We start from the raw sequence: 24,568 nt of genomic DNA, 5'->3' as shown, positions 1-24,568 counted from the left end.
TAAAATTGCAGAGTTTTGAGAAACTGAAATTTAAGGTGAGAGATTGGTTACATTATCGACAGATAAATGAAGTATTTAAACAGGACAGAAAGAAAGGCTTCCAGGTGGAGAAGTCAAAATTAGAAACAGAACTGTTAGAACCCAATACTAAAAATTTGTCAAGAATGTACAACTTGCTGTTGAAATGGAATACTCAAGATGAAATGGTGAAATCTAATATGATTAAATGGGCACAGGACATTGGGCATGACATTGAATTTGCAGACTGGGAGCAGTTATGGACCACTGGTGTTAAATTTACGGCATGCAATGCCTTAAAAGAAAACATTATGAAAATGATCTACAGGTGGTACATGACTCCTGCTAAGTTAGCAAAGATCTATCATTTGCCCAATAACAAGTGTTGGAAGTGCAGTGAAACGGAGGGAACCTTCTATCACCTTTGGTGGACCTGCCCGAAGATTAAAGCTTTCTGGGAAATGATCTATAATGAAATAAAAAAAGTTCTGAAGAGAACGTTTGTTAAAAAACCAGAGGCCTTTCTCTTGGGTATGGTGGGCCAAATGGTGCCAAAGAAGGATAGGACATTTTTTATGTACGCCACCACAGCAGCAAGAATTCTTTTAGCAAAGTATTGGAAGACGCAAGATTTACCCACGTTGGAAGAATGGCAGACGAAGGTGATCGACTATATGGGACTGGCAGAGATGACTGGCAGAATTCGAGACCGGGGGAAAGAGGCGGTGGATGAAGATTGGAACAAATTTAAAGTTTATCTTAAAAACTGTTTTAATTTGGAAAACTAGGGGCTCAGAGTTATAAGAGATAAAGAACTACAGTTGTATTAATAACTAACTGAAGTTAAATACATGAAATATATTTAAGTTATGATCAGAGGGTTGCTGAAAAATCTTGAAACAAGAATGCAGAAAAGGGGTGGTATGGGGAAGTCATGTTTTTGTTTGTTTATGTCTATGTTTTTGTTTTGTTTATTCTTTATTTATGGAAAACTAATAAAAATTTATTATAAAAAAAAAAAAGAAAAATATGATAAGTGTGTGCAGATTGTAGCCTAAGCCCCTTTGTGTATTTCTGTCTTATGCTAGCACTTTCTCAGACTAGGAGTAGACCCAGGCTGCCTCTTGCCTTTTATTTCAGTCCACATACAAGTGCTTCTTGTTTCCCAGGCATGGTTGCTTTTCAAAGATGCTATGTGAATTTTGCATTTTCAAAAGTTTGATTGGGTCTTTGTGGCTAAAAGACATAAGAGAAATAAATGTGTTTCATTTAGAGGAACTTGGTTTCTGTGTGGATTCAAGGCTTCTTTTCTACTGCGGTGGAAGGTTGGAAGACTGCCCAAACCTTCTTTCCCTGAGAAGGCCACTTTCTGTCACCACATTACAAGGTCAGGTCTCTATGGAGAGGGATCTCTCATTGTTCACACTTGTCTTTACTTCTGAATGGCAGTCCATGATTATGTCAGTGACACCTGCTGAGCTGATTTTGAATTACTTGCACTCCCCATGAAGACAGTTGGTTGACTTCCATAGCAACCTTTACTATTATTTAACATTTTGGATCAGGACAAGAATACATCATATGGAATAGAACAGATTTGCAACGATATCCACTAGTGGAGAGTAGAAATTGCCTCTGGGAGGCTAGGTAAATCAGTTTTTGTATTACACATGCACACATCCCATAGGGCCATATGTCTCTCTTGTCTCCCTTCTAACATCCAGTCAGGGGTGGGGAATGTCTGGCTCTTCAGCTGTTACTGGACTCCAGCTCCTGTCACCCCTGACCATTTTCCTCACTGGCTGGGACTGGTGGGAATTGAGATCCAATAGTATCTGGAAGGCCACAATTTTCAACAGTCTGCCTGTAAAAGTCAGTGTGGTTCTTAGTTTCTGACTTGGTTCTGTTTGACGAATACACCCTGATTGGTTAGATTCCCATTGGCTTAACAACTGGCTTCTGGTGTCTGCTTCCTAGAACTTTGTTCCATGTCATTGTTGCCTGTTGAGATACTGTGCCACCTGAAAAAGCATTTGTTTTTCCACAAACAAGGAACAGATACTTATTTTGGGATGATTCTGGAACTGTCAGGCTAGTTATAAACATACTTACCAGAGAGTAAGTTCCAGTGGGTGGTATACAGTGTTAGTCCTACTTGGAACATACCCAGTTAAATGACTGGACATGGCTAACTTAGATCCTTGAATTTCAGTAGGTCTCTCCTGAGTAGAACTTAGTTTCTTCCAAATTCTATTGGTTGTATCCAACTTCCTTCTGAGTAAGCATGTTTAGGATTGCATTGTGTATGCAATAACTGACTGAGCAGATAAAAATGTAGCTCTACACTTCTAGGCCAGCAATAATCACTTTCAGATGATTATAAGTCACTCTGGAGACATTCCGTTCCAGTATAACAATTCTGGTTTTGCAATATCTGAAAATGTCCTTGGAGAAAGCAACTGTGAGTCTCAGCTTCCCTGATTTGATATGTGGACGGTGTCCATGCCATTATTGCTATGTTGCTATCTTATGTTCTATGAAAACTGTTTGTTGTAGCAAGTTAGCTAGTGCCTTTGGTGGGGATGGCATTATTTATTACATATTTTTCCATTGTGGACCTCAAAAGCTGTGCACATGAGGTTCTGAAGACGTCTCCCATCCAGCCACTGACCAGACCCAGACCTGCTTACCTTCAGCAAGGTGGCTGCATCAGGTGCCCTCAGACCATGCCCTGGGACATGTCTAGAGCAGGTGATATCTAAAACTGATCGTACAGGAATGGGAGCATTTCCAGTATACCTTTCATACTCCAAAAGGTCCAGTTTGACTAGTTCTCTGTTCTGTTCTGCTTATCATGTTGCCTAATGCAGTAAGCACTTCAATGCTAGCTGCCAGTTGTTGGTATGATAGCAACCTTCCCTTCTTTCTCATAAAGCAGGTGTGGAATGGAAACTGCCAGATAGCAGAGCTGAGCTAATTGAGATTGGAGTTGAGGCTAAACTTGGTTAATAGAAGAATAGAGAAGCTCTTTAATTATAGTAGCATGATTGACATAAACAGTTTTCCATTGCTCCACGTCGTTCAAACAAGGACTTAACTGTGGCTTAGAAACAAGCTACAAATTGCATGTAGCTGTCTGTGTGACTGCTTTTCTTGACGCATCTTTGAGATGAGCCCATAGTTAGAGGTTAGGGATGAGAATTGGTCATTTTTCTACTCCAAGCCCCCTCCTACATTTGTTCCCTCTCTCCTCTTCCCAGCCATAAGGTTGCAAGTATGTGTTCACCTGCGTTTTGAACCCTGAGGAAAGGAAACGGATGAGGAGTGAATTTCAGAGGGGGAAGTGGCCAGCGGGGAAAGGGTTAAGCACCCCACCCACTGCTTCCTCGTTTGGAATGCCTCCCTCCCTCCCTGCTTTACCAGAAACACTTTGTGTGCAATGGGCAGTGTGTCTCTTGCATAGAAGATAGTTTGAAAGAGGATTGCTCATGAGAATTTCTCTGACATGTACAATTAGTATCACAAGGGCTTGCTGTGATTTTGGTTGTAACTTGCAAGACATATGTGACGTAGTTAAAAATAAAGGGCAAGGGTGAAGGGCGGATTAGTTTTGGGGAGTCACCTTCTTTGCTTTTCCATCCTGCATCTGATCCATGCTACCATGTACGGTCCTGAAGTCGAAAGGGCCAATCTGTTGCCAGAAAGTCCCATTTTGAGGGCACTTCTTAATATATATGATGCCCAGGGTTGGGTGTCATAGACCTCATCTTGCAAAGGGAGAGTGCTGTGTTTTGGGGTTCACGTTTGGAGCGGGGGCATACTTTGCAGACCATGGGGGAAGACAGCAGAATCTGAAGCAGGTCCTGTGAGCTCATAGCGTCAAAAAGCCCAGAAGAGTTTTAGCTTCTTGTCAGGGAAGAAGCATCAGTCAAGAAACAAAATGGAATTGTTTTTTTTACAAGCCTGAAACACACTTAAAGGATTGTATTTCTCAGCAGACATTCTAATCAGTAGCAAATACCAAAGTAGTTGATTAACTGACAATTTCTGTGGCGTATTATTAGATGCACAATATAGATGAGATGAATAAACAGTAGATAATTGTATCCAAAGTCAAATTACCTAGCCGCAAGGTCGACATATGAAGTTGATCCTAATATGCATTTGCTTGTGTTAAATTTCGGCACTCCCCACACACCCCCTCCATTACCAGATGCTCCCCAGCCCCAACTGTTCACTGGCCTAGTCTTCTCACCCAATGCTGATAGGAATTGTCCAAAGTGATTTGCTTTTTTACACTGTCTCTCTAGTCTAGTTTCTTGGCTGCCCTGAGCCTCTTGTCTTCATAACACCAAGATTGTGATTCACAAGCACATAGTCCACTGACATGGGCATGAAACAGACCACCCACAGTTTATCCAAATAATGAAGTCTCTGCAGCTGTGTATGCCTTCTGTGCTGTTCATTTTCAGCTCTTGCCTGCTGCCCAGCTTTGCCCCTCCTGAAGTGTTATGGCATTGTCCTGCTCAGAACATGAAGCTCATAGCCAGCATTCTAAAACAGTCTGCCATACCCACCGCCACTCCGATTCAGCAATAAAACGCAGGGGGAAGCACTGGGACACACACAAACACCACACTCAGACATAGACCTGTGAAGCCCAGACCTGTACATTGGTACCTCTGGTTGCGAACGTGACCTGTGCTCGTTCACAACATGAAAAGAGCGCAACCCGCAGCGGCGCGTCTGCACATGCACAGGTTGCGATTCGCCGCTTCTGCGCATGCACGTGATGTCATTTTTCACGTCTATGCATGCGCGAGCGGTGAAACCCGGAAGTAACCCTTTCCGGTACTTCTGGGTCGCCGCGGGACATAACCTGAAAGAACGTAACATGAAGCATGACTGTACCTAGAAACTCAGCACAAAAAGAAGTGTGGATGAGCCCTGACAGACTTGCTGTTATGATTCTGTTCATCTTAAAGATACAGCCTGGAGTGTGTGCGCAAAGGGGCTGCAGAATAGGAGAGATGAGGAGGCACGGAAATTGGGGGTGGGGGTGTCCTGTGCGCAAGGGAAAATTGAGAAATTGAGGAGAAGGAAGAGAAGGGAGTAAAAGGAGTGGAGGTGGAAAGGGGGCTTGCAAAAGAAAAAGAAAAAGGAAGGAGTAGGAGGCACGGGGAAAAGGTTTGAAGATGAAAGCAGGGACATGAAAGGATCTGAAAAATAGGGAAAGTTGGATTCATAATTGAGCAAAGGATGAAATGGATGCTTAGTAATTTCAATGTGTGGGAAGAGGAAAATACATGAATTTACCATGCAGGTGGGGTTGCACAAAGAAAAGAAGAGAGGAGGCATAGACATGGGGGTGAAGGTGAAAATGGGCGCAAAACAAGGCTGTGGAATAGAAAAGTGGCTTTAGAAATGTGGCTGGGAAGGGGACAAGCAAGGTTAATAGTTGCATGGGATGGGAAGGGGAAGCTCCATGGAGTTAATGTGGCAGGAAGGGTAAGGAGCTGGAGAACAGAGCAAGCAGAGGCACAGCCCCTAGTATATGCCTGGGTTTTTTGTTTTTCAAAAAACATGAATGGTTTCTGAGGCAGAACCATTTTATTTGTATTGTCTATGGTAATGTGGCCGGTGGCATATCCAGGGTCTTTCTGACTTGGTTGCCCCCTTGTGTACTTTTCGCTGCCTTTTCTCAGTCAGTGCTCTAGTTTGGCAGCTGGATTCCTCCAAAGAATTTTCACTTTGTCACAGCTGGTAGTTTTATAGCCTTGTTTTCTTCCCTGCTCATTGTCACAACTCTTTTAAACAAGTATTACCAGTTACTCTTTTTAATTCAACCTGTCCAGTTATTGTGTTTGTGTTCATTTATGTGGTTTTGGGCTGGGTATGTGGAGCATTCAAAGCACCTTGAGTGTCTAATTTAAAAAGACTTAGCACTCTATTAACATGTGACACTAATTCAGAGGCATCGGTTTCAGGCGTCTTGGATTTAGTACCCCAGATGAACTATGTACATACACACACACACACACACACACAGAGAGAGAGAGAGAGATTGTCAGAAAGAAAGGATACCATATCTCATTCCCATCCATTAATTCAATTTTGGGTTTAGATTTTGAGTGAATCATCAGGTTTATCAGCATTACAGCTCATGAGATCTGATTTAAACTGGTGTGCAGTTGCTAAGACAGGAAGCGCTTTTGGTTAATCCGGGGGGGAACTTCTGCCACTTAGAATCATAGAATTGTAGAGTTGGAGGGGACCTCAAGAGTTATCTAGTCCAACCCGCTGCAATGCAGGAATCTCAGATAAAGCATCCATTATTTTTTTAAAGTAATTTTATTAATCTAGATTTTCAGGATAGCCTGCAAAAGAGAACCATAAAACAAATATAAAACAGATCAAAAACATCAGAAACAAAAGCAATAATCGTAGTAACATTAAAAATACAAAAAAGCAGTAGATATAAAACCAGTTAAAATCCTGGACAATCTTTTTTTTTTTTTTAATGTCTAAAACATGACTCTCCAGGTATCCATGACAGATGGCAATCCAAATTCTGCTTTAAAATTTCCAAGGAAAGAGAGTCCACAACCTCCCGAGGGAGACTTGTCAGTTTATAAGAGATCAGAGTAAGTTTAGAAAATGGAACTCTTTGCTCTTGGTCCCCCCCCCCCCCATGCCATGGATGAACTAGTGTGTTGCAAGGAGGGAGATATGGTGTGGCATAAGGTCAGTTGAACTGGAGTACTGAAGATCATTTTACTGCAGAAGAAGCATGTTATGTTTTCTGCCATTTTGTGCAGGCTACCTCCCCACTGAGGACATCACTTCCTTATGCCTTATGACTGTAACCCGTGTTCGTCAGCAGCATTTATCACATAGCTGATCCTAGAAAACTTTGACCCGTTTTTGTTTTTAGCTTGTCTGGCTCAGAGAGTTGACCCCATTTTATCTCGGTGATCATCACATGCTCTTAGGCTGGCAGTGACCCTTTACCAAAAGAGTGGGTCTGCCCCTCACTTTGTCTGACTGGCTATTGCCTAGGTCAGGGGTGGATAATGAGTGGCCTTCCACGCAGAGTTGGGCTCTGGCTTGCATCAGCCCCAGCCAGCATAGCTAGAGTAGTCCAACAGTATCTAGATGGGACACAGTTTCCCCATCCATGGTCTACAGCAGTGAGAACACACTTTGGCCTGTAGGTCTGCCAGTCCCCTCCATCTCTCCATTTGGCCTTGGAGACTGTGATCCACCTCCACCCACCCAGGTTTGTTTGCTCAGACATCACCAGAGCAGTGTAGGTTCCAGGCAGAGGTAATCAACCACCACACTGTGCCTGTAATGTATGAATCAGCCCTTAGTGAAAAAACTACCTATATCTGGTGAGCGGTGCTGGAGCACAACAAAGATGTATTGACATTGCAGTTCTGGGCATTGTTGGCTCTCCACCTGCCAGTCCTCTGTAGAGAGTAGTCAGGCTCATGATTTGTTATCTTTATTGCCAGTAAACTATCTGTAGTGAGCCTTGCTTCTCTCCCACCGATGACCGCAAAGTATAACTTTTGAAGAAGTGCGAACACCTGCAGTTCTTGGTTCGGCATCAAGGCTCTTGGTAGTTTTAAAAAAAAAAAGTTACCAACTGAACACTTAATGAGGGAGAATGCAGAGTGTGTTCCAATTAGAGAGAAGCGCCTGTTTAATTTCCTGATGACTGATGCGCCTGACTTCTGTCCCATTCATAAAGTGAAAATGTCGTGTTAGGGGACTCATCCGATCACCTTAAAACCTTTCAGACCCAGCTTTTGAATAAAATGTTTTCAAAGTACGGTGCGTGCTTAAAACAGTGATAAAGCAGCAATTAAGCAGTATTTTCTAATGGCAGCAAACTCTTCCAAAGCACCTGGTGTCTAAATGATGTTAAATATGACACAAGCTGAGCTGATAAGGGGGGAAATCACCATACTTGAAGCACCAGCACTGAAAAGGTCCAGCCCCTGGTAGATGCCGCCCCATTCCCCTGGTTCACCTGACATATCCATATGGGAGTAGGCCATTTTCTTAAATACCCTGGTCTCAGACAGTCTGAAATGAGGAAGGCAGTTGCTCTGTGGGAAGAGCATATGCTCTGCATGCAAAAGATCCCAGGTTCAGTCCACAGGTTGAGCTGAGAAAAAGACCTGCCTTGAGAGCTTTTCCCAGCTAGTATATGTAGATAGCTAGATGGAGCCATGGTCTGATACTATTCAGGGGAGACGCCTATGTTCCTACTCACTCCACATCTTTCCCCTGCACCTCCGAAAACTGGAAGCTAACTGCTCCACCAGGTTAGGGGTACAGTTCTCCTACTGCCTTCAAAACTGCTGCTCAGAGGGCTCCCCCACAGGGCATGTGAATCCACTTTGTCTTGCGTGGACAGTAAAGTTAGACTCTGCTTATTGAATGTCACAGAAGATGTCTACGCTGGGGCGGTCAGAGGCATTGCTTATCATTCTCCAGCCCAGGAGTCAGCCAGTTATTCTAATTGCATCTAGTAGTTGTCTTGGTGCTAATTCAGAGCTTTCCTTCACCTTTCAGAGATCTTGAACGATGTCATCCGCAGCATGAAGAAGGAAGGAGAATGGAAGGTAAAAATGGTTGCTGCAGCTCAGAGCACTGCATGTGTGGGGTGAGCTACACAAAGTCTGACTACAGGGTTCATGTTGCCTACAGATCAGTGATCTCTCAGCCTACTAATAAAAATTACCTGCATTTCTACTGGGCACTGCAAAGTTGCTTAATTCAGTCACACCATTGCTGTCCACACTTAATCTGCAATGTAGCAAGTGTGTCGTTATTATTTGGGCCATGTGTTCACTGTGTCTTCCGTGGCAATTACCATTCCTAGAACTCCCCATAACTTTTGCTGTCATAAGAGGGTGCATTACCAGGTCAGCCATGAAATTACTGGCTGTCAACAGACCAAAGAGGTTATTGGAATAAGCTTTGCTCCACTGGTTCTCCAAGGGCTTGTCGTGACTTCTGTAGAGCTGACTTCTAATTCTTTTCTGATTTCTTCCTCCAGAAAGGGAAAGTATTGGATCTCTCAGTTGCCCCTGTAGACTGCAAATATGACTGAGAGAAAGAAAGAGATCCCTTTTTGCTGTGTCTGATTATGTGTTGCAGCAGCTGAAAATCTTGTAAGGGTTAGAAAGCAGACCTGGGAGTTACCCCCTCCCCACACCACAAACATCAGGAAGCTGGTTTGTGAGACTCAGTGCATTCTGAATTGATATGTTTTGTAGAGCTTTCTTTGGTACAAGTGAAAAGGTCTTTAGCACCTAGAACAGAGATGGGGAACCCATGCATTCCATATATTATTGGACCCCAACTCCCATCATCCCCAGCCATGCTGGCTGCAATTAATGGGATCTTGAGTCCAACCCCTTTTGGAGAGCTACTAGTTCTCCATCTCTACCCTAGAAAACCATCTGATGCTCCCATAATCCTGAATGTAAGAGCTGGTGGGGATTCTGCGTAAGGTTAATTCACTAAATTGTCCTCTTTGGAATGCTTTAGCCAGCAGACCTTTTTACAAGCAAAATCTATCTCCAGTAGTCCACAGTGGATACTCCCAACTCCATCCCAGAATATGTAAGAATTGAAAGTTTTCCATGTTCATTTCTAGAAAGAAAGCAGAGTCTTAATAGCTTAGAATGGACAGGATAGGTGGGTTGATAATTCTAGAGCACAGGAAGAAATGGGATCGAGCAAGCATGAACTTGTTGATTCTGCCATGCTGCCTTTTTAGTGGTGTGATTATTATTTTGATTTTTAAAAAAAATCTCTTTTCTCAGTTAAAAATGGCTTCCTTGTGGACCACCAGATTTGTGTTCACTCCCATTGTTCTTCCCCTCTTTGTCCCTGCAGGTACTTGTTATGGATCATCCGAGCACCCGCATTCTCTCATCTTGTTTTAAGATGTCAGACCTTTTGGCTGAAGGAATCACAAGTGAGTACTTGAGCAAGAGCCTTGTATGTTCTGTTTTAATCCTGTTTTAATCAGAGGCTTATACTACTTTGAGAAATGCCCCTATCCTCTCTCTGGCACTGACACCTCCCTTCCATTCCAATGAATTATATGTGTATCAGTTGAAAGTAAGGTGGATCTGCAAGTTGCTGCATAGTGTAATCCCGGAACAAAATAGAAACCTGCTCCTCTAGGCACCTTCATGCTTTTAGTCAAGTCAGTGAATCTGGTGTCGTCGTTCTCCTCCTTTCTTTCTTTCTTTCTTTCTTTCTTTCTTTCTTTCCCTTCCAAAATTCAGACATCTCAAATACATTTCCTCTCTCCAGTTATTGAAGACATTAACAAGCGCAGAGAGCCCCTCCCCAGCCTGGAAGCAATCTACTTGATCAGCCCCATTGAGACGGTAGGTCCTTAATCTCCGCATACTTGGGCAGACACTGAATTGGTGAGATCCTCCAGATGCCACTTGATAGAGGGGGAATCCCACAATAGTCACCCAGTTCCTTATTTCAACATGCGGCATGCTGGAGGCCCTTAGGAAGGGAGGAAGTTGGTGGGAAGAACTGTGGGCAAGTGGGGCAGGTGTCAGTGGCTGCCTGCCGCTGTTTCCTGAAGCCCTATTATCCCCATAGGCCAGGAAATCTGCTCTTCCCATAAATCTCTCCAATTTAAGTATTCCTGGTATGGCTGGAGTATCCCTGTTTGTGAAACCAAGGTGAGGGAAGCTAGCGGTGGAAGCTCAAATGCAGATATAGCTGTTGCTAACGATCCATTTTCCTTCTGCAGTCTGTGCATGCTCTGATAAACGACTTCAAATCCACTCCTACCTTCACCTATAAGGCTGCCCACGTCTTCTTCACTGACAGTAAGTTCAGGGCCTGCTCCTAATCAAACAGGAAGGCAGGTCAAGGCTTGTTCTGGGAAGGGAGAGAGATGAGCAGATGGTAGGACAGAGGAACACTCCATAATCCTACTGAGAGATTTGGCTTCGGTCCCGTGGCATTTCCAGTCATCGAGGGCATTCCTGGCCTACCTGAAGGCCTTCCTGCCACAAATTCCACTTGTACCTGTAGGTTTTGGACTGTGCTCCGAAGCACATACTGTTACTTGACATATTATCAACAGGGTTCAATGTGTTTTGGCCCCAGTGAGCATGTGCATTTTAGAAAACTCCAAAAGTATGTCCCTGAGCCTCCCGTGTCACATGGCTTGGAGAGTAGTTGATGCTTCTGCTTGAAGAGGAGAAGTATCTGTCCTTCTCAGTGCCCTATTTGTGAGCTTCTTGGAACTTCCCATGAGTTTTCTTGTCATCATTGGGGAGAAGTAAAGGAAGACGCTGACCAGCACTGCTCAGGGTGGCCTCCAGTTCTGGGCCCACATGTGACACTGCAACCTTTTGTTTTCCCACCTTGGTAGCCGTCGGAGTGGGGTGGGGGGCTATTACCTAAGGAAACTTGCTGTGCAGTTAGTTTGGTGAGGGGAATGGGGAAGATCAGTATAATTCCTGCCTCCTCCTTGACTTTCAGCCTGCCCCGAGAACCTCTTCAATGAGCTCAGCAAGTCGCGAATCACCAAAGCCATCAAAACACTGAAGGAAATAAATGTTGCTTTCCTTCCCTATGAATCACAGGTGAGGAGACGGATGAGCAGAGGGTGGACTAGAATTGCTTGCAAATGGAGGGGCAGCGGCTCTGTCATTGTAACGTTTTGCATGAGGGATGTTGCCATTGTTAAGAACACGTGGCACCACGTGCAGGAATTCTTGTGTGGGAGCTTTCTGCAGTGGCTGTTCAAAATTTGAGGTGGCAGCCTTGCAGTTGAGATTTCTCGAGGTGTGTGATGTATATCCCACAGACCTCCCTCAGGAGTTTATACTTTGGCCACATCTTGGTAGCTGGGAAGGAACAATCCAGCTGGGTAAATCAGACTTACCAAACCTGGCGTGCTGCAGTTGTCCTTGGACTACAGTTCCCATCATCCCTGACCATTGCCCATGCTAGCGGGGACTGAAGGGAGTTGGATTCCAACCACATGTGAAGGGCACCAGGTTGGGGAAGGATGGAAGAAGCCATATCTGCTTAAAGTTGAGGACCGCTTGTAGCTTTGATTCCTCCGTGTGGCTGGATGCATGCTTGTGCCTGCTCCGATAATGGAAGCTTAGCTGCTAAGTAATTGCAGAAAAAGTATCAGACTGTCACTTAAGCGACCATTTCAGCTAGTAGAGACTAGCAAGAGAATTTATATTTCAATTATTCTGCCAAACTATTGAGAACAGCATCTTGCCTAATAATGCTGATGTTCACTTCTGCTGCTTCTCATAGTTTATTCTCAGTATTGGGGTGCAGGACTAGATTTGAGTGGATGGGTGGGTTAACAGGCAACTCGTATAAACTTTTCTATATTTTTTTAAACTATAGCTATTTTATTAAAAGGTTAACTAGAAGTTAAAAGTTTACAAAGAAAGGGGAACTGAGGTTTAGCAATTACTCCTCGGCTTTCATCAAATCATCTTGCATCTGCTTATAGAGCTTAATATGCTCTCATCACCTCAAGCAAGTTGCCAGATGAGTCTGTCTTGTGCTAGATAGTCCCTGTACAAGGTGATGAATGAGAGCCCCAAAGAGCTTGAGGGAAGGATGCCAATTGGAGGCCTGTATAGGTCCAGGACCTATTACAGCACTTCAGAGGCTTCAGAGAACCAAGAACCCAGCAGCTTTTAATGACCTTAAAGTGTTGCACGTTCAGAGTTCACAAATAACCATTAGCTCTTGCCCCAGTGATGATCGTGTGATGTCCTGGATTATGAGATTATGATGAGATGGATTTTAAGATACAGGTTGCCCTGTCATGTTTGCACCTGTTGACATACAGTGTAGGAGGTGATGTTTTCAAACACAGTAATCCAGGGAGAGGCTGTTTCCAGAAAAATATTTCTTGGGAAATGGGCCCTTCTGTGATTTTCCTGGCAGATTGTTGTGAAAGACCATTGCTAGAGCACGGTGTAGGTTCCCGGTGGCTTCCTAACAGACCACTAGTGTATTATTCACTTTCTCCCATTTTTTCTCTTTCTAGGTGTACACCCTGGACAGCCCGCAGAGCTTTCACCATCTCTTTAGCCCTTACTGCAGGGAGGATAAGAACAATCACTTAGAAAGGATGGCAGAGCAAATTGCCACGTTATGCGATACCCTCAAGGAGTATCCTTCGATTCGCTACAGGAAGTCAGTACCACTGCATACTGAGGAGCGGGAGGGAGGGGATGGGGAACTTGCGATACCAGGAGGATGTGGACAGAAGCATAACAGGCCACAATGCTTTGCAGAGAAGTTGGTGGGGGTCTTATATTAGGAGTTACAATGAGAGATAACCCAACTATTCATTACACCAGCTTTTCCTGGCATCCTGTTCTCCTGAGGTTTTGGAGTACACTCCCATCAGCACAGTACTCCAAAACATCAGAAGAGCACCAGGTTGGGGAAAGCTGCGTTATGGCGTGAGGAAGTGTCCTGCAACTTATTGTTGGAATGGTAAAGAATCCTTGGCCACCTGCTCCGGATGGGGGTTCACTGCGAGGTGCCTGTTCTACTATAGAGAGAGGGGGTGAGAACCAGGGTGCTTATCTGTTGATGAAACAACTGGCTCAAGACCTCGCCTTGTTGCCATATCCAGTGCAGGAAGCAGTGCTCCTCAATAGCCTTGCCCTCTTGATGTTTTGTTGTAGCGGCTCTGAAGAATGCTGCCTGTTGGCCCATGCAGTGTTGGCAAAACTGAATGCCTTCAAAGCGGACAACCCCACTATGGGAGAGGTGAGTGATCCCAGCGTTTTTGCCACAGCCTGTGGAGCTAGAGCAAGAGGCCGAGGCGGTGGGAGGTCAGCTGCTCTGATACAATTTCAGAAAGCCCTGCAGCATTTCACTAGAAGAGCACGAGTATGATGACTTGAGGAGAGATCTGGGGAAACTCCCTTGAAGTGCAGGAGAATGCAGAAGTGACCTTCCTCCACGCAGAGGTGAAAAACAACCTGGGGCAGGGTGGCTGGTGGCTGGCTTTCAGCTTTGTGACTAATTCATGGGTGGACAATTGGATGTGAAGCCTGGCCACTTTACTGCCTTCCTCTCCTCCAAGCCCTGCCCTTGATGGCTAGCATGTTCCATTTAACTGGATGCCGGGTGTCTTGCCAAACACCCACAAGATGTGCTCTCTGCAAAGGCTGCCTGTGAGAGTTTAAACATGTACTAAGAACCAAAGTAGATGGGCAAAAAGTTCCCCATCATTTTATTTCCGTTTGTTATTAAAACTAAAACACAGCAGGGGGAGGCTGTGAATTTTATCGCAATAGGGGCTGTGTGTGTACAAGTGCATGGGTGTTTTAGCCCCTTCCCCACGGGCTGTCTTTCTACACTGCTCTCCACAACCTTCTTTTTTTCTCATGAGTGAAAAACCACTAAGGAGGCATGTGTATGACAATCCAAAAAAATGGTCTACAGGGAAAGGGTTAAAGCACACACAGTTGCACAGGTATATACACAAAGTGCTGCTCTGATCAGGCCTCCTGCTGCCGTATTTCATTTCAAAAAAAGGTGAACGAAGCAAAATACCTAGAGAGATGGTTCACATGTTTCCCTCCCTCATCATTTAGTTTGGCACTGAAATGTTCCATTTTATGGAACCTCACTGTTCGAAGGCTAAGATGTCCTGTGCAAGATGACTTCCAGACAGGGCATTTCCCTCTGGCTTTGAGTCCCATTTCTTTCTGGTGTTGCTGCAGTAGTTCTAGGCCAGGGTGCCCTCTAGATGATGTTGGACTACAATTCCCATCATCCCTGGTGGTTGGGCTTTGCTGGCTGAGGCTGATGGGAATTAGAGACCAGAACACCATGTTGGCTCTCTTGCAATGATATTCGAATTCCCATTTATAAAGAAAGGGGGCAGACCAGAACTGGTCTTGCTTGCTGGAAATAGTTGTTTTCCGCAAGTATGTCAGGAAATGTTACGTTAGCAGGAATTGGGGCTAACTTCTTCATGTTCTGGGGATTTCAAAATTGTGTGCATAAGAGGGAAAGGGACTTTTGGCTCACTTCCAGCTGATGTCACAGAAATCATCCATTATGTTCCCATGACATTGATGGCGCCACCACCTCCAGCCCAAAGGATGTGTTACTGCAGTGCTAGTTGCAGGGAACAATTTGCTTTGAAGCAGCTTTGCCCTCAAACAATAATTATCTCACTGGGCAGGGAACAAGAGGTACTGCCCACGATCAGCAATAGTTCTCCCGTTTTGGGAAGACTGAGGGTAGCCTTGACAGTGGCTTCTGAAGGAGGTGTGACCACAGCAAAGGTACTGCAAGTGCCTTTAACCCAGGGGGTGCCTTTCAGGTGTTATTGGACTGCCAACTCTTATCAGGTCCAGCCAGTGGGCAGCGATGTTGGGACCTACAGTCCAACAACACCTGGGGAGCACAACGTGGGCTACCCTTGCTCTCTGTCATCTTCCTTGTCTGCAGTGTTTTTTGATTCATCTGAAAAGAGCATCTATAGGACACTGCTGTGTGTTTGTGTGGCCGCCTCCTGGCATAGGAATGTACTGCACAAATGTGTAAAGACACATTCCTGTGCTCATTCTGACTAGGCTTGAACATTGCTGGGAAATGAGACTTAGTGCTGGGATTTGAAAGCCTGGCTTGGGCTGCAATTTTGGATAGTTTGTGTTTAGCCCCCAAGCTGCTGTTGCCGCTGCATTCATAGAGATATTTTTTCCTGTCGCCAAGGCAGCCTAAATGCTTTGGAATGCAGTGTCTCCTTTTTTAACTTGCAAATTTGGCCTCATCCAAGCTGACTTCTAGTAGATATCTGTGAAAGGATTTATAGGCAGTCCCTGTTGTCCAAGCAAACCCTAAATAACTTTTGTAAAAGAGCACCAGAGGCAGAATTTCTACCCCAGATAACAGGTAGGTCTGTGGTTCACAGTGACGGCTTCTTTCCTTTACAGCCTGCACAGCCTGACATGTTTTGAGTCATCTCTGCACTAATGGGATTGAGCACTGCCAATTGGGAAGGGATTTGGTACATTTTAATAATTGCATTTCTGACCATGCCCTCTGCCCTGAGCTTGCTGGAGAGGTTGCACGCAACTGGTAGCTAGTGCAGCAGGCAGGTTTATGGGGGGGGGGTGGAGGGAGGAGGCGCGAGGCCCAGGGAACTGGAGCACACAGCCTTTCCTTCTGGGCTGCTTGGTGCTGGCCTCAAATGGCAGCTAATCTCTCTCCTCACCTTCCCTCTTCCACTCTTCTCAGGGTCCTGACAAATCTCGCTCTCAGCTTTTGATTGTAGACCGCAGCTGTGACCTTGTATCTCCGCTTCTCCATGAGCTCACCTTGCAGGCCATGGCCTATGACCTGCTCACCATTGAGAACGATACATATAGGTGAGGTCCAGTGGTGGTGGTGGCAAGAACGCAAAGGTAGAAATCCCTGGAGGGGGAGAATGCCTCTTTGCTCAGGTAGCAGCCATGTGTGTCTTACCAAAGCCTTTTTCCCCTCTTGCCTTTCCTCAACCCTGCCAGGTATGAATCCACAGGCATCAGCGACTCACGAGAAAAAGTGGTACTGCTGGATGAGGACGATGACCTGTGGGTGGATCTGCGCCATATGCACATTGCCGACGTCTCCAAGTGAGAACTTGTTTGTGTTTGCGCGCAGACACACATACGCGCTCTGCTTCCTGGTTGCTGGAAGTAACCCATCCCAGATGTGTCTGAATCAATTATTTTGATAGCTGTTGCCTCACTTCCCAGGTCCACTTGGGTTACAACTTATGTCTACAGCCAGACTGAATCAGGTGGTAATAGCAAATACAGTCTTCCTACACCGGCACTGCTGCTGCCCCTGATATTAACATCCCTTCTGCTGTGGGGAGCTCTGACTTTTGCAGCCTGCATGGAGCACTGCTGTTTATTGCAGAGGCTGAGAGTCAGATCTCTGCGAGTTGTTAGGAACAAAGGTAGCTGCCTTATACTGAATCAGATTATTGGGTCTCTCTAGCTCTGTTGTCTACACTGATTGGCAGCAGCTCTCCAGGGTTTCACGTGGCAGTCTGCCCCAGTCCTGTCATGTTGGGGATTGACCTTGGGACCTTCTGCATGTGAAGCAGATGCCCTACCCCTGAGCTATGGCCCTTCTGCTTGCCCTCTGTTTGGCTGTAGCTCTTCAGAGAGCCCATTCCAGAGCAGGCCATGAATGTGACTTTCTTCCACAGGAAAGTGACTGAGCTCCTGCGGACCTTCTGTGAGAGCAAGAGACTTACCACAGACAAGGTGAGGCTGCTAGTCTGATGCCTATGTGTTACTCTTCTAGCCGTTCTTCCCCTGGGGAGTTCGGAGAGGCTTCCTGGCAGTGTCCCATCCAGCAACTTACCAAGGCTGGAGATGCTTAGCTGAAACTCCCCACCACTTGAAGTTTCCATGTTCACTTTCATGGAGATCTCAAGTGTTGCTGGCTGGAAGCTCCAGGGTACGTGGGGTTCGGTAAGAGTTGAATGAGTTGGGATCCCCCAGCCTGCAGATTTTCTTAATGTTGTTGTTTTTGGTCCATATCTCTGATGGCATCTGATCTTGGCATTGCTGGTCCCTCCATTTCCCTTTCTAGGCCAACATTAAAGACCTGTCTCAGATCCTGAAGAAGATGCCCCAGTACCAGAAAGAACTGCACAAGGTAACAGATGCAAGGCACCAGGACTGTCAGTTTGCTTTGAATAGTCTATTCTCACCACCACCACACCACCTTTCAACTCTCAGAGCACCTGCCTCTCATGGAAGTAACAAACAAATTTAAAAAAAACCAGAAACCATTCAGCAGCAGTTAGCAGGAATTAAAATACCAGAAGTATTTCAGTACATTTCCAAATTGTTTTTAATTGCTTCTACCTGGCTTTGGAAGGCTAGGAGAGAGCAGGGCCAACATGGAGCAGGGCCTCCCCAGAAGACCAAAGCATGGCAGCCTCACATGGAAGGCGACAGTCCTTAAGAATACCTAAGATGCTTGCTTGAGGCTTCAGAGTTCAAAATCAGCACCTTACAGATATGCTGCTTGTTCTTTTAGAAGAGCAGTATTTTTATATTTATTGGTTTGCTTATTGTTCTTACTGGTCACTTTTAAAAACAAAAAGTGGACTCAAAGCGACTTACAGTATAATGCAAACATTAAAACAAACATGAAACTAAATAGAACCTAAAAGCTAGAAGCCTTTGCTTACATAAGAGGTGTTCTGTCAGTAAAGGAGGCCCCAGAGATTGCTGCTTGCCCATTGAGGTTTCACTGTGAGGCAAGGAGAAGACTGGTTGGCTGAGGAAGTAATCATTGTCCTACCCCTCCCTCCGTTCCCCACCTCCTTCACCCTGCAGTATTCCACACATCTGCACCTGGCAGAGGACTGCATGAATTCCTTCAAGGGCACAGTGGAGAGGTTGTGCGGCGTGGAGCAGGTGAGCATGTTAAAGAGTCTGGAGCAATGCAGGAGGGGTTGGATAGCCTTACCTCCCCTCCAACTTCGCTCACTCAGAGCTCAGGCCATGGACAGATGCAATGGACAATCTCCCCTTGCTTTCTTGAGTAATGTTGTCCTGTGATCTTGGGAGATGGCTCCATGAGAGCAGCCAAGCAGAAGGGGATTGATGGATGTCTTCCCTGTCTCCAGGACTTAGCCACAGGTACAGACGTTGATGGAGAGAAAATCAAAAACCCTATGAAGACCATTGTGCCGATTGTCCTGGACACCAATGTGGCCGCATTGGATAAGATCCGCATCATCCTGCTCTGCATCCTCCTCCAGAACGGTACTCCCTTGTCCACTTCTTCTCCTCCTCCCTTGCGTCGTCCGCAGAGACCTAGGGCTTTCCTCCCAAGACATGGTTTGAGTTTTGCCACTGTTGCCTTGAGAAAAACTGAGGCATGGGTTCATGGGACTATTGTTGGGGCTCTTTCTCAGCATCCAGCAGCACAAGTGGGTGGGTACATATATCTTATGTACAGCTGCTTGGGGCAGGTGCTGGCATGACCCTGAGGGCCGCGTCTAGCATCCTGGAGTGCTGTTTTTCTGAGCCGCATTCTCTCTGCATAGGCATCAACGAGGAGAACCTCACCAAGCTCATCCAGCATGCCAACATACAGCAGGACAGGGACATCCTCTACAACATGCACTGCCTGGGGGCCGCCATCATGCCAGAGGTATCTCAGTCCCATTCTTTGTTGCAATCTCTGTGCAGGTGGCTTACGGCTGGACCAGCTTCCCCCAACCTGGTGCCCTTAGAGGAGGGCTTGCCAATGTGGTGCCTTCTAGATGTTGTTGGACTCCAGATTCCATCGGTGCCAGCCCATCTGGATGATGGGAGTGGTAGGCGGCAACATCTGGAAAGCACCAGTTGAAGGCTGGCCTAAGCTGTTATGGCTGGGTCAGGTTGTGCTTCTGCTGTTGCCGGTGTTCTTTGAGAGTCAAGGCAATTCTTGGTCTTTCAGGAAGTAACTTCTGGGTTTCCTGATAAGGCGGCTCTCCTGAGGGAGGGAAGCCCTTCCATCTGTCTGTCTGTCTGTCTGTCTGTCTGTCCATCTATCTCATTCTGCTTTGTTGTTTTTCTCTTTTGCCTCTTTGCCTGTCTCTTTGGCCAAACCAGCTGGCGCCTGTTTGGTAAGCAGTTGCTCATTCCTGAATCTCTTTCCACTCCCCTCCTCCAGTGCAGCTGACTTTCAACTTTAATTTATTTTGTTTCACTGATTCCTCACCTCACAGGACATTGGTGCACACATGAAACCTATAAGGAAAGTGCGACTGGAGCCTACCTACCAGCTCTCCCGGTGGATTCCTTTTCTTAAGGATGTCATGGAGGTACACAGACACGGGTCAGGCTGGGGTGGGGAAGGTCGCAAATGCTACAGGAAAGAAGAGGGTTTCTTTATGCCACCTGCCTCAGAAGTCCTGGGGGACTTCACTGCAGAGAGCATCTCCCTTTGGAAGCAGAGCAGTTGTATAAGAGAGGCCCCTTCGGAGGTGAGGCTATCAAGATGTAGAGCACAGGGCAAAAAATCAAGGCCAGCCCAGCATGGATACCCTTCAACATTTCAAACAGTTTCATGCTCCCAGTTGGGCACTACAGTGCACATCCAGGAACATGGAGTGTACCCTGGGAAAGGCAGGTATCTGTTCCTTTCTTTTCCCCTTCTGTCTCCTCAGACTGGGAGCCAATTATGCAGATGGCTTGCATATCCTGTTTGGTCCCTCTAGAGCATCAAAATAGCTGCCCATTTTGGTGGGGTTCACTTGATTCCCCCCACAAAAGAGTAGTACAAACTGAAAGCATTCTAAGGCAGGGCCTATGGTGCAGTCTCTCCATATTAGTCACCTGGACCTGTTTTGCCCTTCCTTGTGACTACCATGAGTAACACGTTTACAGTGTGCTAGGTCCTTGCCGTCTCCCATTCCTTCCCCACTTCTGGTCTGAGAATGTGTCCAGCCTAACATTTTTGTTTTGGGGGCTCCTGTATGTGTTTGTCCTGTGACCAATTTTTGCTGCGGTCACTCTGAATCATGCAGGCCATGGGGTGCGGGTGGGCGTGGCTTGCATTCCTTTGCTTGGGCCAGGCTGCCCTTGGCTGACAAGGTTGCTATTACCCTGACGATTCATCTTGGTACTGCCCATTGATCCAGCTTCAATCTGATAGTTAAATCCAATCAAAGGAGCCTTTCGCCTGCTCTCACCCCAGCCAATTCCACGTAGCTCTGTGAGCTGGGCTGCACAAAACATTAAGCTCCCACCATAAAAAGTCAACAAAGGATTAATCTGAAAGTCCTCATTATGAAGCATTCCCGTGTTGTTGTATAGCCCAGGCCCATGTGCCTCTGAGCTGCTGGAGTGGTTTGGTTGTGAGTAATGCTTAGAGGGATGGGGGAAAGGATTTTGATAGTATTTCTGCCACAGAGGAGGGATTTTGGAGTAGCAAATGAGTTGGGCAAATAAGTGGTGATAGTTCAGCATGCCTTATATTATCTGCCCTGTGCCATTTTCTGTGGTGTTATGCCACATCTTCTGTAATGTTGACCAACGTTGTGGTAACTGCCTGGTGGAAATCAACCCTTGTTGTTTTCCTCAGGGGTGCTGAATAATTCACCTTTATTCTTTGGCCTGTTAACAAGCCAACTCCCACCCCAAATAAATAGTCAAGTTGAACAGTGGAATGAGCCCTGCAGCTTATTATTTCCAGCAGAACGAGAAGAAAGAAAGATCTTTTCTTCTTTGTTCATGTTTTCACAGGACGTCATCGAGGACAAGCTGGACAAGAAGTTGTGGCCTTATGTGTCTTGCCCAGCCCCGGGCCCCTCTTCACAAGCTGCTGTGAGGTGAGGAAAAGTGGAAGTATTTTGTGATGCCTCCTTTCTCTATCCCACCCGCTTCCCAGGTCTCCACAAACACACGGTTCCAGGGCTTGCATCTACATCCCAAAAGTTTATTTCAAGTCCCCCCCCCCCCTTTATATGGGAACAAAAGGCCATAAATAAATCTTAAACTAAGTGAGAAATGAACCAAGGAAAAGCCTTTTAAAAAGTGTGTGCGTGTTTATCTTCCTGAGGCTTATTGGTGGACAAGATCTCTTCCTTTATAAGGCACAATATGAGAATTCTACAGCTGCAGAGTAGGCAGTAGGGATTATTCTTCTCCAGGCAAAGGCAAAGAAGGGGGTGATGGTGCCTAAATTTGTCTGGAGGGGCTGCAGGGAGGAGTAAGAGAGAGGGATAATCCCTATACACGAGTGTTTGTGCAGCAGGATTGGGTGGTGGTTGCAAGATGAAAGAGATCGAACAGGCACTATTTTGTGGTGCCAAACCTCATAGCGCTGTGATGAGTCACATCAAACCTCGTAGTTCTATGATGCCCAAGTATGATACAGGACCTAATACAACACAAAGAACAAGAGAACTGCATCTGAAACTGCTAGTGCTTCTTTTCTCCAAATAAAACTCCATGTGTGTTATGTTTCCCTGTCCTGCTGTGTTTGATTCATTTTATTTTATTTTTTGTAGAAGCCCTTTCCTTTTCTCATTCTTAACTCTAACTCACATAGCAATATGTTGCTTGTTCCCTGGGCTGAGACTGTGCAGGAGCCATCCTTTCCGGGAGCAGCAGGCCCAGCATAGAGAGAAAAACTGTGCTTTGCTAGCTGGCATGTACTTAACTTGACAGTCTTCTTGCAGCTGGTGCCCTATACCCACATAACATCTTTTCCCCCTCAGTGCTCGCTTTGGTCATTGGCACAAGACCAAGACAGCCACCGAGTACCGGACAGGACCCCGCCTCATCCTGTTTGTACTTGGGGGAGTTACCATGTCGGAAATGCGCTGTGCCTATGAAGTTACTGATGCCACGGATGGAAAGTGGGAGGTGCTAATTGGTAAGTGTGCTGGTGAGGGGCATGTCCAGGGCACAGGTCACTCTTTAGGCTGGAAACCATTCATAGGCAAGTAAATGATTCAGGAATTTTCCTGGTGTTCCTTGCGACATATATTGGAACACACAGAGCAGAAAGCAAATTCAGACGGGTTTTCTGGAACTTGACAACGCGCTCTTCTAGCAATGGGGGCTTCGGGGTTAAAAGTAGTATACATATAAACATCATCATCATTATTATTAACATTATTGATGCAATGGGGAGATGTAATGCTTCTAGAAATGAATTATTTCTGGCTTAAGATAAAGTTCTTCGCTAGAGAGGGGTTGCCCTGGCAGGTGTGGCTGCTTCTGGCAGCCGCTTTTTGATGCCAACCTATATATTGCTAACTTTCACTACATGGATTTGTTGAGTATCACTCATGTGTCCTGAAGCTCTTCGGGTAAAATCTGCTCCCGACTGTTGGCCTGGACCTGGAAAGGTTGTTTGCTACATTCTTCTTCACACCTTGGCTGGAGAAACCAGTTGTAGATTGAGATATAGAGCAGCGGCAGCATTCCTGTCCAGAAGTCTGTCATGTGGGAGCTAGCAAGTAATGATGAGCTAGGTGCTGGCAGAGCGCAGCAGCTTCTTAACATGTGGGCCTGTTTGCTCAGTGTGATCTGCAGAATCATATCACACACATGTGATCTGTGATGGACTCCTCTAAGGTTGCCCTTCCAACTTTTCTTCTCTGCTACACAGGCTCATCCCACATCCTGACTCCCAAGCAGTTCCTGGAAGAAGTGCGCAATCTGACTGAGCAAGCTCCACTGAAGTCCTAAGAACATCCCACGCCCCTAAGAGACTGTCTGACAGCAGCTCTGTTTATCTGCCCAGATAAACCTTTATTCTTAAAGAGATGCCTTTTCACGCACATACCTGTCTTTGCTTCTGTCCTTTTAAGACTGGTCCCTCCTTCAGCCAGCTATCATGAACGAGCATGACATTGGAGGACCTGGTCTAGTGTCCAGGCCGAAGACAAGGGTCCAGCCACCTGTTACGTGAATCCTTTATTTAACACTGTGATGAGTTTTCTGGTTGCACTTTATTTTCTGTTCCCCTTTTCCCCACAACCTCCGCCCAGCCTTCCCCAAAAGGAGTGGAAGTGTAAACTGTATATCTGATGGATAAGCATCTCCTACTTCTCCCTTCATCAGTGCAGTTATTTACTCCTTCAAGGGGGATTTCCAGGAAATGAGCTGCTTTGATGTCTACACACATGTCCTTGTCTAGACTCCATCTTGGTTCTCATTCTTCTTTTTCTTTTTCTTTTTTTGGGAGGGCAAAGGTAGATTGCTCACTGAAATAACTTATTTTTGGTTGTTGTTGGTTTGAGGAAAAGTTTGAATGGATTCAAGACCATTCACCCCCCAATCCTATGTAACATGTAGAAGCAGTAGCTGTTCCTGGTTGCCCAGTGTTGCAGGCCTACTGGTTGTGCTGACGCTTAGTATAAGACGGGGGATACTACTATTTTTAAAAGACCAGGGGAGATGAATGTATGGGAGGTGCTGTGTACTACTTGCATTGTGAGACTTGTTTAGCTCTGCTGAAGAATCCCAGTGTATATAAATAAATGTGAAAATTAAAGTTGTCTACATAATTTGTTCTGTGACTCAAGCTGTGAAACTTTGGTAGTGGCACAAAACCAAGTTAGCAGGCAGGGTGGTATCCCACTTGATGGTGGATCAGCTCGCTCCTTTTTTTCCTTTAAGGAATTTTTTGTTTCTCGCTAGGAACCTTAAATCTTGTTACAGGTTTATGTGGCCCTGCTCTCTTCTGTTCACCCTACTTCCTCATGTAAGATGAGGGAGGCCCAATTTGGACTTGACATAAAACTTTAGTGTTACATTTGCTCCTCCCTCCTGTCTCCTCTTCTAGCGCAGCCACAAGGAGAAAACTTCCACTTTTAAACTAGCCAGAGTTCCCTGTTACATTTGAACTTGGGGGGGGGGGGGCTGGTTAGTTCAAACTCTGGTTTGTTCAAACAAGCCAGGGACATAAAATAATGATTTGATCCTGGCTTGTTTGAGCAAACCAGTGTTTAAACTAAGTGTGA

The 24,568-nt window shown here is 45.7% G+C and overlaps 1 protein-coding gene across 2 annotated transcripts in view; it reads left to right on the top strand.

Annotated features, from left to right (window-relative positions):
- STXBP2 (syntaxin binding protein 2) overlaps window positions 1-24,099 on the top strand; it is a 41,837-nt gene extending 17,738 nt beyond the window's left edge. For both annotated transcript variants that reach the window (XM_028717260.2, XM_028717259.2), the window contains 18 exons: window positions 8,605-8,654; window positions 9,937-10,018; window positions 10,363-10,439; window positions 10,823-10,901; window positions 11,563-11,666; window positions 13,109-13,257; window positions 13,758-13,842; window positions 16,330-16,460; window positions 16,599-16,706; window positions 17,291-17,348; window positions 17,680-17,745; window positions 18,435-18,515; window positions 18,728-18,866; window positions 19,151-19,257; window positions 19,817-19,912; window positions 21,336-21,421; window positions 22,313-22,470; window positions 23,212-24,099. In XM_028717260.2, coding sequence (XP_028573093.1) covers window positions 8,631-8,654; window positions 9,937-10,018; window positions 10,363-10,439; window positions 10,823-10,901; window positions 11,563-11,666; window positions 13,109-13,257; window positions 13,758-13,842; window positions 16,330-16,460; window positions 16,599-16,706; window positions 17,291-17,348; window positions 17,680-17,745; window positions 18,435-18,515; window positions 18,728-18,866; window positions 19,151-19,257; window positions 19,817-19,912; window positions 21,336-21,421; window positions 22,313-22,470; window positions 23,212-23,291 — 1,710 coding nt within the window. In that variant the 5' untranslated portion in view covers window positions 8,605-8,630 and the 3' untranslated portion in view covers window positions 23,292-24,099. The remainder of the gene's footprint in view (window positions 1-8,604; window positions 8,655-9,936; window positions 10,019-10,362; window positions 10,440-10,822; window positions 10,902-11,562; window positions 11,667-13,108; window positions 13,258-13,757; window positions 13,843-16,329; window positions 16,461-16,598; window positions 16,707-17,290; window positions 17,349-17,679; window positions 17,746-18,434; window positions 18,516-18,727; window positions 18,867-19,150; window positions 19,258-19,816; window positions 19,913-21,335; window positions 21,422-22,312; window positions 22,471-23,211) is intronic.
- The last annotated feature ends 469 nt before the right edge of the window (window positions 24,100-24,568 follow it).

Source organism: Podarcis muralis, chromosome 2 (assembly GCF_964188315.1).
Source record: "Podarcis muralis chromosome 2, rPodMur119.hap1.1, whole genome shotgun sequence".
Taxonomy (NCBI): Eukaryota; Metazoa; Chordata; class Lepidosauria; order Squamata; family Lacertidae; genus Podarcis; species Podarcis muralis.
The sequence above is the reverse complement of the archived record's forward strand: the minus strand, read 5'-3'. Positions and strand labels throughout refer to the sequence as shown.